The following is a 14435-nucleotide window of genomic DNA, read 5'->3' on the forward strand; positions in this document are numbered from 1 at the left end:
TTCAAAGACGTTACAGCCCAGATACAGCTATGGTTTTTAGGGCTGGGGCCTCTCTCTGATAAGAGCTGATTGGTTACTGTGCAAGCTAACCTCTGACATCAGTACACGCCAGGGATTCTGGGTAATCAGAATTTAAAAACAAAAGAAAACGCAGACAGGAAGGGAAAAGTAAAGCAGACTCTGACACCCTATCAGTTAAATTATCCTTAACTAGCTGCCTGTAAAAAGTATGAGACCTCTGACTAATATCAGACTTAAATACTCATTCACAGCCTTCTATCATGTAAAAATATATATCAGCAGAATTGTCTCTGAGCCTCAGTGGTGCCGTTCTTAATGCTGTAATGGTTCATTTCCTGTGTGCTACTATGATGTGAAACAGACAATGTTTCAAGAGTAAAATGAACATGTCACTTTTTTCCGTGTAGTCACTTTAGCTTGCTCACAGACTGGAAAATATGTTCTTAGATCTTTGTCTGATGCCATGTTGATTGTTGAGTATCTTTGATCATGTGCTGTTGTCACACATTGTTTTGTCAAGAAAGAAAAAAATTCTTTATCTTTGCTACCCACATTCCTACTGTCCATGACATCTGTACAATTTGTATATTATAAAATGATTTATATTTAATGTGTTTATATGTCATCTCTTCTTCTGTGTTAAAGGAAACACAGTTTGCTTTGTGTTAAGGCTGCCATACATTTGGATTCTACACATTTTGTTATAAATATGCAGTTAGGTCATCTAACGGTGTGGTTGAATTTTTAAACAGCACTTCTTTTGACAACATAGTCATTGACTGCCACTAACACTTTAAAGTTAGCTGCTGTGCTCTCAATATACATGATCATGCTCTGGGGCAATATTAGAATCTACTCCACTACTGAGTAGAAGGAACTAGAAGCGGTGAGCTGTCATTTTTGTTGAACAATAAATTAGCCTTTAAATTTAGTGTCCAGGAAACACAAGTTTGAGAACAGGACGGACAGAGGCCTCGTCTCAGCTGCGCCTTAGCTGTCTGTGAACTCCCACAGAGGAGGAGAAAAGGTGGCTCACCACACCACAGCTCAATTAGTCAGCTGTTACATTTACCTTTACCCTCCCCCGTTGAAAAAATGCATTTTTGACACTGGTACATGTTTTGGTATTGGCTCTTAAGGACATATTTCAATGATTTATATTATTATGTTTGGTATTATTTTAAAGGGGACACGCTGACCTTTCATTCTGTGACAACAGAAAGCATAAGAAATACAAAGACTGAAATACTGGCAGGACACCAAGGATTCAGGAATTGTATAATTTACACATATTAATCTGAGGGGTGATTTTCAGCCTTAAATCAGGCAGACAGTTATTTTAAGAAAGCAACCAAACAGTAAGCAGACCTTATTTTATTTCTTCAAGTAAAATGAATGTAGTTCAGCTAGTTAAACAATCTAGCTAGTCTACAATAGCCCTGTTTATATTGTGGGTCAAAACTGGTACTTTGGAAATTTGCCCAGGAGTGATTTATTCTGTGCTGGGCTAGGCCAAACTTAGAAAATAAGCCCACCTCAAAGAGCAGGGCAACAGGTGTTACTGATTCATAGAATTGTTTAGTTATTATTTATTATTTATGTATTTATTTGTTGGTTTCTGCTCATGCTTACAGAATGTTGCACCAGATGTGATATATGGTATGGTATGGTATGGTATGGTATGGTATGGTATGGTATATATACACTACTGAAAAAAATAAAGGGAACACTAAAATAACACCTCCCATCTCAATTAATGAAATAATCCAGTTGAAAATCTTATCTCATTACATAGTGGAATAACATAAAAATGATCAATATAAATCAAAAATTTTTAACCCATGGACGTCTGGACTTGGAACCATACTCAAAATGAAAGTGGAAGTGAAGTGGTAGAGCAGGTTGTCCAGTAACCAGAAGGTTGGTGGTTCGATCCCAACTCCTCCCTAGTCACTGTTGTGTGTCCTTGGGCACTTTACCTGCATAGCCTCCAGTGTACTCACTGGTCTATGGCGCCTTGCTGGGCTGCCTTAAGCAATTTCCCCATTGTGGGACTAATAAAGGTTTCTTAATCTTGTCTTGATAACTGCCTCTCATTGCCACCTGTTGTCTGTTCCATTTGCACAACAGCAGCTGAAACTGATTCACAATCAGTGTTGATCCTAACTGGACAGGCTGATTTCACAGAGGTGTGACTGACTTGGAGTTGTTGTGTTCTTTAGGTGTTCCCTTTATTTTTTTGAGCAGTGTTTATATGGTATATGGAGGGTTTAAATTTTAATAGTTAGTTGACATTTACGGCCCATGACCATAAACACATCAACAGGCTCCTGTAAATTAAATGGAGCATCAGTGCACCCACACTGCAATGTTGCCTACTTTTAATAATGGACAAAGAGTCGGACCACCACAAAGCAAATGTGCAATACTTCAGCCAATACTCAGGTTGTCAGAAAAAAAGAACATTATTTGGGTTCTTGCATGCTTGTTACAGCAGGAAGGACTGGCAGTCAGCAGGTAGACCGGCTTCAATATCCTGACTTGTGATTAAGTGGGTGATCACCCCCAATAATTTAGGTTACCTGCCCACCATCAATGCTCTAGCAACACAAATGCTTAATGTCGAAGAGGTGCTTAACCAGTCAGTCAACCAATCATGCAACACTTAGGCCTGAAAAAGATTGCTTCTTTGACCAAGCTCTTCATGCAAAGGCTGTTGAGACACAAAGTGACAAAACATAATTCCCAGACTTGGGATATTCCACACCATTTGTACAGTGCTGGGAATACTAGGAAAACGTTTCCAAGATGCTGGACTCCATGACCTCTGCATTGTATCTGGTGTGGTAGCAGAAGGTTCTGTTGCTGAAGTATTGGATGGTCCCAAGTACAACAGGGCAGTGCGACTACAAAAGCTTCTGTATGAGGCTCTCATGTGGCTGGTATAGAATGGAGTTCACCTTGAGGCAACACAGAGGTCAATTTTTAGCCTCAGGGAAGAGATCTAACAGGATGCTTTGAAGGAAGTCATTCAGAGCAGCTCCTGTACCCACATCTTGGAGCCTTTCAAACTGTACTGCATATTTCATAAAAATGGAAAGATCTGCCTTCCTGATATCCCTCTTAGACATCGTCGAAATCTTTTTGGGGCTCATTCGGAGGCTGGGTTCTTCACTTGGTGAGCAATTGGGCAATGATTCGTTGGTGCATATGACAGAATCAATTACACTACTATCCAGTAGAACAAGTACAGAGACAAGTCCACAGTCTGATGCCATGAGGAGTTCATTAGTGACTTTAACCAGTGCTGTTTCTGTGCTGTGATGGGCTCTGAATCCAGACTGTTCCTATGCGGGTGGTCATTTAACTGACTTACAACCACTCTTTTAAGTTTCTTAGAAATAAAGGTGAGGTTGGAGATCGGTCTTGCGCTTGTGGTACATAGCCTGTTGCCAGAGACAGGTTGATCTGTCCTAATATGGAGTCTCCTATCAGAGAAATAACATCATCAACGTTGAGGAGCTGGGATCGGATGGGGTCTAAAAGACATGTAGTTTAGATTTACTGATGCTGGTGGTCAGCTCGGGGAGGTAAACCGTCCAGAGTTAAAATAGGATCTGTTTCTAGAAGTAGCGGTGTATTCTTGGCAGCCGCGGGGAATCACGATTGATTTTTTTCTTATTAGTAATTTTATTGGTGAAGAAGCTCATGCAGTCTTCACTACTACGAGCTGCAGGAATACAAGGCTCCACAGAGCTGTGGCTCTTTGTCAGCCTGGCTACAGTGTTAAAGAGAAAGCTTTAAAACTGCTTTAACACAAAGCTTTTTGTTCTATTAATGATGAGTAGTAAACTGTCCTAGCTTTATAAAGGGCCTTATATGTCAGTAAACTGTCTCTCCAGGTCCTCTGGGATTCATCTGATTTAGAGGAATGCCACGTCCTCTCCATTCTTCATGTAGTCTGTTTCAGCGATTGGATATTTGAGTTCCAATTTCAGTATTTTTTATCAGTATATCCTTCTTTGAGTATAAAATGTACACCTCTTGGACAGAGAAGACAGATGGTTTGAAAGAGGAGTCAAGAAAGCCAACTATGTGAAACTAGAAAAACTTAACTGAACAGAGGAGGGCTGAAACATCAGCTCTCAATTGTCTACAAGTCCTGGCATCTCATCCTAGGAGGGTTCACTGCCATATGGACCTGTAGCACCAACATAGATCCAAAGCATATAAAACATAGTGTCCCCATAGAACAGCAGAAGAAAGCAGAAACCAAACACATGGTGGACGTAAAATAACATAGCTTTAGTTTAGCTAAAGATTGTATTTTTTAAACGGCTCTATTATTATTATTATTAGCTGCATGACTGCCAGAACCTCAGAATAGAATAACTACAGCTATTGCGCTGTAACTTTGCAACAGCAGACATCTATGTGATGTCAAAACAGAACCACTCAGGCCCAAAAGCTGTCTGACATGCATCAACATGTCACATAAAAACCACAGATGTCAAAATATAATATAAACTATAAAATAACTCTGTGGTGCACACTGACTGAACTACATTTACAGTTAAGTCAACACAGCTGGTGCAATCTATAAGTCATGAGCTGAAAGCCCAATGGGTGTGCAGGGTCGTTAGGAGGAGAGCTTTGCCTTTAACCAAAATTACAAACACCAAATCCATTCTGTTCACTGCAGGCTTTAATGGCTCTCTGAGCAGAGCAGGGAAAACTGGGTGCTGAGAAACACAGAGGAAGCCTGCGGTATGGATATTAAACTTATGACCTGGGGTTACATCCCAGAGGTTTTACCCACAGGTAATGCTACACAGCAGTTTGCTGTTTTGAATAGCTGCTCTCCGTGTTATTTCAGGGTGCTGTGAGAGGTGATTTTACTCTGAAGGCCTCTGAGCCCAGAAGGCTTCTGCATGCCTGGGGCAGGTGTTCAGCATCTACTGACTGATGTATAAGCCTGTTTATTACGCTTATAAAAATCAGTCTGAAGTATTTATTATGGGCCCAAAAATGACATGCTGCAGAGATGTGAGTTTATGCTGCACTGCCATCTAGTGACGGTTTGAAGTTTTGTGCCAAAAGAAATAAAAGCACCAATCATCTCAGAAAGACATTTTAAAGTCAGACATAATCATCTGACTCAAGGTACAATTTTACAACACCTGTCTTAATTAAAAAGAAAAACTAAATCTGCTCACCCAGCTGCCACACTGTTCACCTGATTTGCTCCCCTCAGACTTCTAGGTCTAGTCAAAAAATGAGTTCACTGGTACAACATCAATGATGACATCTAAATGCAGTGGTTGAATGTGACTAAGTATTATTTTTTACTTTGTTACTGATTTTTTAATCACAGAATTCTGACTTTAATCTTAAGAATAAAGCTGTGACCTTTTCAGTGGCCCTAACCCTTTTCCATACATTCCAAAGATGTCTGTACCAAAAATGTAATTTAATTACATAATATCAGTTTTAATTTTAAGATATTTTCTTCATATCATTTGCAATGGATATGAATATTATACACTGCTCAAAAAATTTAAAAGGGAACAATTCAACAACACATTGTAACTCCAAGTCAGTCACACCTCTGTGAAATCAGCCTGTCCAGTTAGGATCAACACTGATGGTGAATCAGTTTCAGCTGCTGTTGTGCAAATGAAACAGACAACAGGTGGAAATGAGAGGCAGTGATCAAGACAGCCCTATAAAGGAGAGGTTCTGCAGGTGCTGACCACAGACCATCTCTCTGCTCTCATCCTTTCTGCCTGATGTTTGATCACTTTTGCATTTTGTCAGTGTCCAGAGCATGGAGGAGATACAAGGAGACAGGCCAGTACACCAGGAGACGTGGAGGGCAACAACCCAGCAGCAGGACCACGGCCTCCTCCTTTGTGCAAGGTGGAACACAAGAGGAACTCGATTGGGTAGACCTGGGATGTGTTAATTTAGTGTTCCCTTTGAATACATACCATATATATATATATATATATATATATACCATATATATATATATATGGTATGTATTCAAAGGGAACACTAAATTTGCTGAAATTATTTACAGGTAAGTTCATTTTTTTCCTCATTAATGTACACACAGCACCCCATATTGACTGAAAAACAGAATTGTTGACATTTTTGCAGATAAAGTGAAAAAACGTATAATATGTATCATATGGTCCTAAGTATTCAGACGCTTTGCTGTGACACTCATGATTTAACTCAGGTGCATTCCACAGTGAGAATTGTACATGGTCTGAAAGTCCACTTTGCCTGGAGGAAGCCATTACTCCAAAAGAAACACAAAGTTTGTAAATGCACACTCGGACAAAGACCTTAATTTTTGGAGACATGTCCTGTGGTCTGATAAAACAAAAACCAAACTATTTGCAGATTTATTAAAAAAAAAAAACTGAAATATCACATGGTCCTAAGTATGTAGACCCTGTGAATGAATGAAGTAGCTATCTATCTGTTTATGAGGAATGAGATGAGGCACATATGAAATCAGTACCAGTAGATCCACGACCATAACTAAGAGGCTCTCGGTAATCACTTTGCTTTGACTTTCAAAATCTTCTAAAAATAACTTTGTCACCAGCCCACACTCTGTGTTAGCAGATTAACCACTTAACCACCCATTAATTAGCACGATCACCTCTGTGTGTGCCAATCGGTGTCTTATCAACTTCCTTCAGACCTATAACAGTAATTTAATTAATACCCCCCTCCCTTGTCAGTTCTTAATTACCTTAATAGCATGAACTCTGGGAAATGCCTCTGTCAGCAGCTTGCACTTGTTATGACTTTACTGCACTCATTGGTTATGAAACAGGACATGAAACGTAATGATGAGTGGAGGAGCTCTTTAGACGAGAGCCTGATCTAAAGTAGTGGTTAATGTGGTTGTTACTGATGATGAGGGTGACACTTGACTTGAAAAAAAAAACGTGTGTATTGTACACTCATGTGATGCATATATGTGCCTTTAAAAGACAACAGGACACAAAAAGCAGTAGTTTAATAAGCTTTTTTATTCTTTGTCATCACTGGTGTTGGAGGCAATCTGGAGCTCCTCGTGTATAAATCACTACAAAGAAAACACAAAACTCATTAGCAACAATGAAATATTCTTTCATTTAAGAGCTGTTAAATTGACAATTAATAAATCTTTACAACATCCTGCTTTTTCTTCTGTACTACAGCATGTGCTATTATATTGTATACAACTGGTTTCCGTGGAGTGATAACATCACCCATTCTAGTTAATCACAGCTTCTGGACAAAGTGCTTGTTCTTGTTTTTATTTCTAATGGAGTATTGATCATGTGTCGGAGGAAATCAAATTTCTTTTCTTATGCCACCTTACTTACGACTAGGCTAATTTTCATCTCAATCTGTCCTCTCTGACTTTGTCCCCAAAACCACCAACCTGAGCTGTCCCTGTGACATGCTTGTTCCTAATGCTGTCCATCCTCACTCCTAAAGAGCAGTATAAAAATCTGCTGGTGCTTGTTGTATGTGTTAGATTTAAGCAGAAGATGCTGTAGTCATCTCCTGGTGTGTCAAAAAAATACAACAGCATTTTTGTAGATTTAAAAAAAAAACGTAATCTGTAACTGGAATAATCCTTTATATTAGCAACATTATGAAATTATTGTTTCGACTCAATCAACTTGGTACAACTGTACCATGGTCAGTACCTATAGACTCTTTTCTCGCTAACATAACATCCAGCACCTTATGGCAAAAGAACAGTCTGAAGTAAAGTAGGGAGAACCCAAACACATTTTTGAGCAGTGTAACAATTTCTTACAAACATTGTTACAACAAACATGGGCTCCATGCCATACATCCTGTACTATTTTCATTTATTCATCCTCTACAAAATACCAAATAGATCAGCCAAATACTTCCTGGAAAATTGTCATGTGAGTGTTGGTTACAGATGAGTCTATCATCTTGAATTTGACACATTAGATAAAACTGGTATAAGATGGTAAGATAAAGTTGCTATTGCCAACTCTCACTTTTGAGGTTCACTCTTTGGTTTGTTTATATCATACCATTTACTCAAGATGATTCCAACAACAAACGTAAAAGTTAATGGTAGTGCCTTGAGTAAAATAGGTTTAATATGTAAACATTATCTGGGGCCCATCATCTTACCTTCTGAGAACAGCAATGGAAGCGCACATCATTGAGGCTGGAGTCATCCAGGGCCCACTGGTAGTCCTCCATCTTGGTCTCGATGCCACAGATACCTCCGTCTTTACACTCATTGCTCCAATGACTGTACTCTCCCCAGGTCATACCAGGGCCCTCCAGCATTGGGTTGCTGCTGCAGCGGAACTTAACGTTGGTAACGGCTGTGTCATCGCCAAACAGACCCTGGTGGGGCTCTACACGAAGCTGGAAGGAGCTGAGCACACCAGTGGGGCAGTACTGGGGGTGGGACCATTCTCCAAAGCTGGACGAGAGCAGAGGAAATGCACAAGGGTGGACTTTGAAAAGTCTTTGAAAGTTCTACCAAAGAGAGGGTGAGCTATTTCCCAAACTGGAACTCCAGATGTAAATGGTTTATGATATCTTTATTTCTGGGTGCCCAGATATTTCACCTGCTTGAGTGGAAGCCCCATTCTGAGGCTACAGTCCTCAACCCTAGTGGCACAGGTTCACCCTTTGCATGTAAACTCCTGTTTCCTATGAACCTATTGGTTACTGTCTGTCTTAGTAAATTGCCCAGAAATTGCTCAAAAACAGGTCGCTTTTATATTATATTGTAATACTGCTTACTAGCCAGTGTGGGACTCCACAGAATACAGGAAGTTCCGGTTGCCGTCTTTAGCACAAATGAGGCGGATCCCATTCAGAGCTGTGTCGTCTCCCCCGTACTGGTTACTCTCTACCTAAAGAGACAGAAAACAGCTTACAATAGAGCAACTAGTTATCTAATCCCTGCTAAGGCAGTTCCTGAATTAAGTATAGATGTTCAGATAAGTTAAAAGTACACAGCTTCTAGCCTTAAGGGAGAGTGTAAGCTCTCTTTAGGGAGAGACACAACAAAGTCCAAAACGTAGACTAAAAAATTTCAAATGAATAACCCTGTGTTTGTTTCTTTAAACAGATGTCTGCCCTTCCAAGGATGCCATAACAGATATAGTCATACCTGACCACACAGATATTGGCTATTATCTGTTGATATTTACAAGCCTTTAGATATTTAAAGCTTGCACCCAAATATGAGACTACAATACATGCAATAATAAATGCAATAATAATAATGATATCAATAAAAATGATGATGATGATAATAATAACAACAACAACAATAATAATAATGTCACCCAAACTTGACATTTAGAAAAGGGATCTATTGTGTGATTTTTGGCTGAATATTATTTAATCAATCTGTTTAATTATACATATACACACAAATTATATTTTACTTTCTCTTTTGCTCCTTTGGCTGAGACAGGGTCGTATCAAATATTTTATCAATGTATGAGATTTTACTTAGATACCCTGACACTGAATCCAACAGCGAAGAATCCATCAGGACACATCTCAGGCCAGGTCCAGTTTCCAAACTTCTCCCCATTGTTTACAGTGAGCAGAGATCTGTACTGTCTGCTGTTGAAGGCTCTGCCAGCTCTCTGCAGAAAGGTCTTCTCCTCACACAGTCCACCAGACACCACGGCCAGCACAGCCACCACAGTCAGCAGACTTGCCATATTGACAGCAGTTAATAACTCTGAAATGCCAACTAACAAGTAACGAGGGTTTCTAGCTTGGAGATTTTATAGGCTCCTCACAGATTCTAAATCGGAGCACTGGTATCAGAATGAATCATTTACAGAGAGAGGTGTGGGAATAGACAGCTGGTGTTGGAAAAAGAGCTGAAGTTCAGAGACAAACATGCAGGGCCTTGGTCACTACATCTTTGGTAGCAAATTTAATTTGATGCTGTAAGGATTGGAGTTGTCCAATGATGTGTTCATGAATTGAAAAGGCTATGTTATCATCTATTACTACAAAAGTGTGTGCTGCCATTGTGTCAAGAACTGCGTAACTCCAATGTTGGGAGGAAAAGGGTAACTGAAAAACAACTGGAGCTGCATAAACTGCTTAGACATGCAAATAGGGAATCAGAGTTCCCTGTTCTACAAGGGCCACAGTGGACACAGTAGACTTGCAAAGGATTCATTTCAGCTGGGGACCAGCATATCTGTGTATTGTGTGGTACATTCACACTAGATTACATGTCGCTGCCAAGTTACATAAAAGTTACAGAACAACTAGTGAGCCTCCTGAAAGTATGTACGTTGTGATGCATACCATCCAGCCATTCATCCTTCGAATTTAGTTTCTGAAAGGGCACCCATGATATGTAGAGACATACTGTAGGTCTCGCATGCACTTGTTTCTGTGACTGAAATACCTGACTCTTCTACTGTTAAAAGCATCTTCACATGCAGGCTCCTAATTTGTTTTTTAACAGGTGTCTCACTGATCACTTTTGGTGCAACATTCCACTGCATGAGTTTATTCCCTGAGACACTAGAGTTAAAATGCTCCATTATGACGTGCCAGCATTACACATGTGTTGTAGATTTGTCAGCTGCACATTCATGATGTGGACTTCCTGTTCCACCACATCCCGAAAGTGCTCTGTTTAACCAAGACCTGCTGACTGTTGAGGCCATCTGCATGCAGTGAACTCATGTTCAAGAAAGAAGTTTGGATGATCGGAGCTTTATGTAATCTTTTGTTTGTCATCAGAAGATGGGTACAGTGTGCGTATAATACTCAGTTAGGGCGTTCAAACAATGATCAGTTAAGGGGCCCAAAGTGTGCCAAAAAAATGTCACCTATCTACACTACACACACACTATCATTTATTAGTGACATTCTTCCAGTTAGTTTTTCAAAAGCTGAAGTTTTCCCCTAGATAACAATTAAGATATGTTTTTCTTAACTAAAACATGAATGTTAGTTCACCTCACCCTTGGTCTTTCATTTGTTAAGAGTTTTAAATCACAACACAACATATTAGATGTTAGTTTTAGGAAGCCTCACGTTAAATTATAGACTGGCCTTAAAAAAATCAGAGATTTCACTTACTGTTCCCAGATTTCTTAGACAAATATATGCATTGTAAATGTCTTAAACTAGTTGATTATGTTCCAGTGACACAATATTTTGTTCCAAATTGAGTAGAATGTGTACATAGCTGTGTTGATGTTGAGTTGTGATTGATGCTACACTGCATGCAGAACATATTATTATAAAATAGGCTAATATGTTAACTTAACCCTTCATCACAGCCATCGGTGTGATCGCTGGCACATTTACAGTCACTATTAATAATCACAATCTTGTGAGCAGATTGCTGCTCCTGGAGTGATGGCCTGACACAACTGATCAGTAATAATGTCTGTCGTTCTTCTAATAGTGGCTCAGAATGGCAGACAACCACAGAGAACTGTGAGATTTATTTGACTCAGGCTTTAAGCTTTTCATGGTGATGGATGAGATAGCTGCCAGATATATAATAGAAGTGTGTGTGTGGAGCATCCGATGAATAAATTGATGTCTCTGAAATACAGCGACAGTGGTATATGCAGAAGTGCAGATGTCAGTGATACCTTAGACTCAAAGTGACATTAATCTGTGATTATAGGGCTGAGTGCTGCCGCAGTCACCTCTGGGACCGATTATGAGGGAAAGGAACCAGAACAGAAGGTACAACACAAATCAATGCAATAATCATGTAAATTTAATCTATTTTGTACACAACAACATGATTTTTTGTGTCACTTTTTTGTGCTCACATACACAAATCACATATTTTTCCTGTGATAGCATGAAGTTGTACACACATCTTGTTTTCCACTCACAAATTAACTATTAAAGCAAGCTAATTAAGCAATACAATGCATTTTGTAGGCATAGCATGTGTTTATAGATAAAAAAGTAGATGGGTTCACATGCAATTTTAAACAATGACTACACAGAAAGAATAGAATAAAGAATAAATACTATTTAAAGGAATTTAGTACAAATATAAAATATGTCTGATTTTCAGCAGCAAATTCACACCTAACCCTCAACGCAACTTTGCCAGTGGCTACCTCCTGCCTGTTTCCTGTTACTGCAGTCTGTTTATAATAAAGTTATATTTAGTTTGTATATAGCTTTATTATTACTCTGGTATATGTAGGAATTGATTTAGGTAGTAGAACCATCATGTTTGTTCTCTGTAATGTATCATGTTTGCTGCATGTTTGTTCCTCTCTCTCTCTCTCCTTCATCCTCTGTCCTGTCTTCCTCTTCTTCTCCTCCTCTACCCAGCAGACTGTCAGCAGGAAGGTTCTCCTTTGCCGGTTCCTGTTCAAGGTTTCTTCCTGTTAAAAGGGAGTTTTTGTAAAATGATTGTAAAATGCACTACATGAATAGAATAGAATAGAATAGAATAGAATAGAATAGAATAGAATAGAATAGATCACCAGCTGCAATACAAGTCCAAGTATTGGACAATATTTCATGTATGGTATTACACTACCTAAATTCACATGGTCTCAATTCAATGACATAGGCTGACTACTGTCATATATTTGGACAGTGGGACAGCTAAAGACTGTTTCAAATAAAAGATCTTATATTTTGCACGATACTCCGTTTTACTATTGTATTTTATAGGTGTGATAAGTTTTATACTCAGAGTCTGGTGCATACATCTCCTCTAACCCTGTATAGACTACAATTATAGAGCAAAGTAGATTTTTTAAAATGTCCTTTGGCATGATGACGTGTTAATGATGTAATAATTTCATGTCATCCAACACTTGTATGAAAGTTGCATGACTGCAGGATTATAAAGACATTCATACTTTGGCATTCTTCAGAATTATTAGGCTCCTTGTTGGACATGTCAGAGTTGCTTCCGTTGATGTTGACGGTTCTTCAGGCATTCAGCTGCTGTGAAACCCTCTCATCATCCGACCATGTAAAAAATTCCTCAGTAGGCAGTCCACTGTGCTTGACCTGTAATAGTGATAAACAGCCTCGTGGGAAGGAGACCTGCTGTTTTAGCAAAGCTCAGCCAAGGACCTGACAAGTTATCCTCCAAACAACCAGCCTTTCCTGCATTTTGCATGTCACGCTGTCAGACATGTCACTTTCAATGTGTCTAACCTTGAAGAAAGATGAATATCCTCACTTGAAATGTCACATCTGTGTATGAGTTTTAAATAGCAGATACATGAACGGGGTGCATTATTGAGGATACAATCTGTGGTGAATCCACAGAATGAAGCAAGTTGAAGAGCTTTCATTTTTAAATCTTCTTCGCATTGCACCATGTCAGCTAAAAGTGTCTTTATAAGGACACCACAGAATCATCCTTTACTCTGTCAGCACACCAGTCACATTACCATGTTGCTCAGCAAATGAATGCACTACTACACTCAACAAAAATATAAACGCAACACTTTTGTTTTTGCTCCCATGTTTCATGAGATGGACTTGAAGATCTAAACTTCATTCCAGATACACAATATTACCATTCCTCTCAAACATTGTTCACAAATCTGTCTAAATGTGTGATAGTGAGCACTTCTGCTTTGCTGAGATAAACCAACCCACCTCACAGGTGTGCCACATCAAGATGCTGATCTGACATCATGATTAGTGCACAGGTGTACCTCAAACTGCCCACAATAAAAGGCCACCCTGAAATGTGCATTTTGTTTCTGCTTTATTGGCGGTCTGGGGACTCAGAACCAGTCAGTATCTGGTGTGACCACCATTTGCCTCATGCAGTGCAACACATCTTCGCATAGAGTTTATCAGATTGTCTATTGTGGCCTGTGGAATGTTGGTCCACTCCTCTTCAATGGCTGTGCGAAGTTGCTGGATATTAGTGGGAACTGGTGCACGCTGTCGTATACGCCGGTCAAGCACATCCCAAACATGTTCAATGGGTGACATGTCCGGTGAGTATGCTGGCCATGCAAGAACTGGGACATTTTCAGCTTCCAAGAATTGTGTACAGATCCTTGCAACATGGGGCCGTGCATTATCTTGCTGAAACATGAGGTGATGTTCATGGATGTATGGCACAACAATGGGCCTCAGGATCTCATCACGGTATCTCTGTGCATTCAAAATGCCATCAATAAAATGCACCTGTGTTCTTCGTCCATAACAGATGCCTGCCCATACCATGACCCCACCACCACCATGGGCCACTCGATCCACAACATTGACATCAGCAAAGCGCTCACCCACACGACGCCACACACGCTGTCTGCCATCTGCCCTGAACAATGTAAACCGAGATTCATCCGTGAAGAGAACACCTCTCCAACGTGCTAGACGCCATCGAATGTGAG

General features: G+C 39.7%; 1 protein-coding gene across 2 annotated transcripts; it reads right to left on the bottom strand.

The window, feature by feature from the left end:
* Positions 1-7054: 7054 nt before the first annotated feature.
* On the bottom strand, positions 7055-9841 carry LOC114448394 (vitelline membrane outer layer protein 1 homolog). Of its 2 annotated transcripts, XM_028425313.1 has the most exons (4): positions 9564-9841; positions 8836-8948; positions 8209-8509; positions 7055-7129 (listed from the first exon to the last, which is right to left on the bottom strand). In XM_028425313.1, exons 1-4 carry the CDS (start codon positions 9771-9773, stop codon positions 7127-7129), a joined length of 627 nt encoding a protein of 208 aa, XP_028281114.1. In that variant the 5' UTR covers positions 9774-9841; the 3' UTR covers positions 7055-7126. The 2 variants fall into 2 exon arrangements, with proteins under 2 accessions (XP_028281114.1, XP_028281112.1); XM_028425311.1 differs by lacking the exon at positions 7055-7129 and having other exon boundaries at positions 8200-8509.
* Between the last annotated feature and the right edge of the window lie 4594 nt (positions 9842-14435).

The sequence above is a fragment of the Parambassis ranga genome, chromosome 16 (genome assembly GCF_900634625.1).
Source record: "Parambassis ranga chromosome 16, fParRan2.1, whole genome shotgun sequence".
Lineage (NCBI taxonomy): Eukaryota > Metazoa > Chordata > Actinopteri > Ambassidae > Parambassis > Parambassis ranga.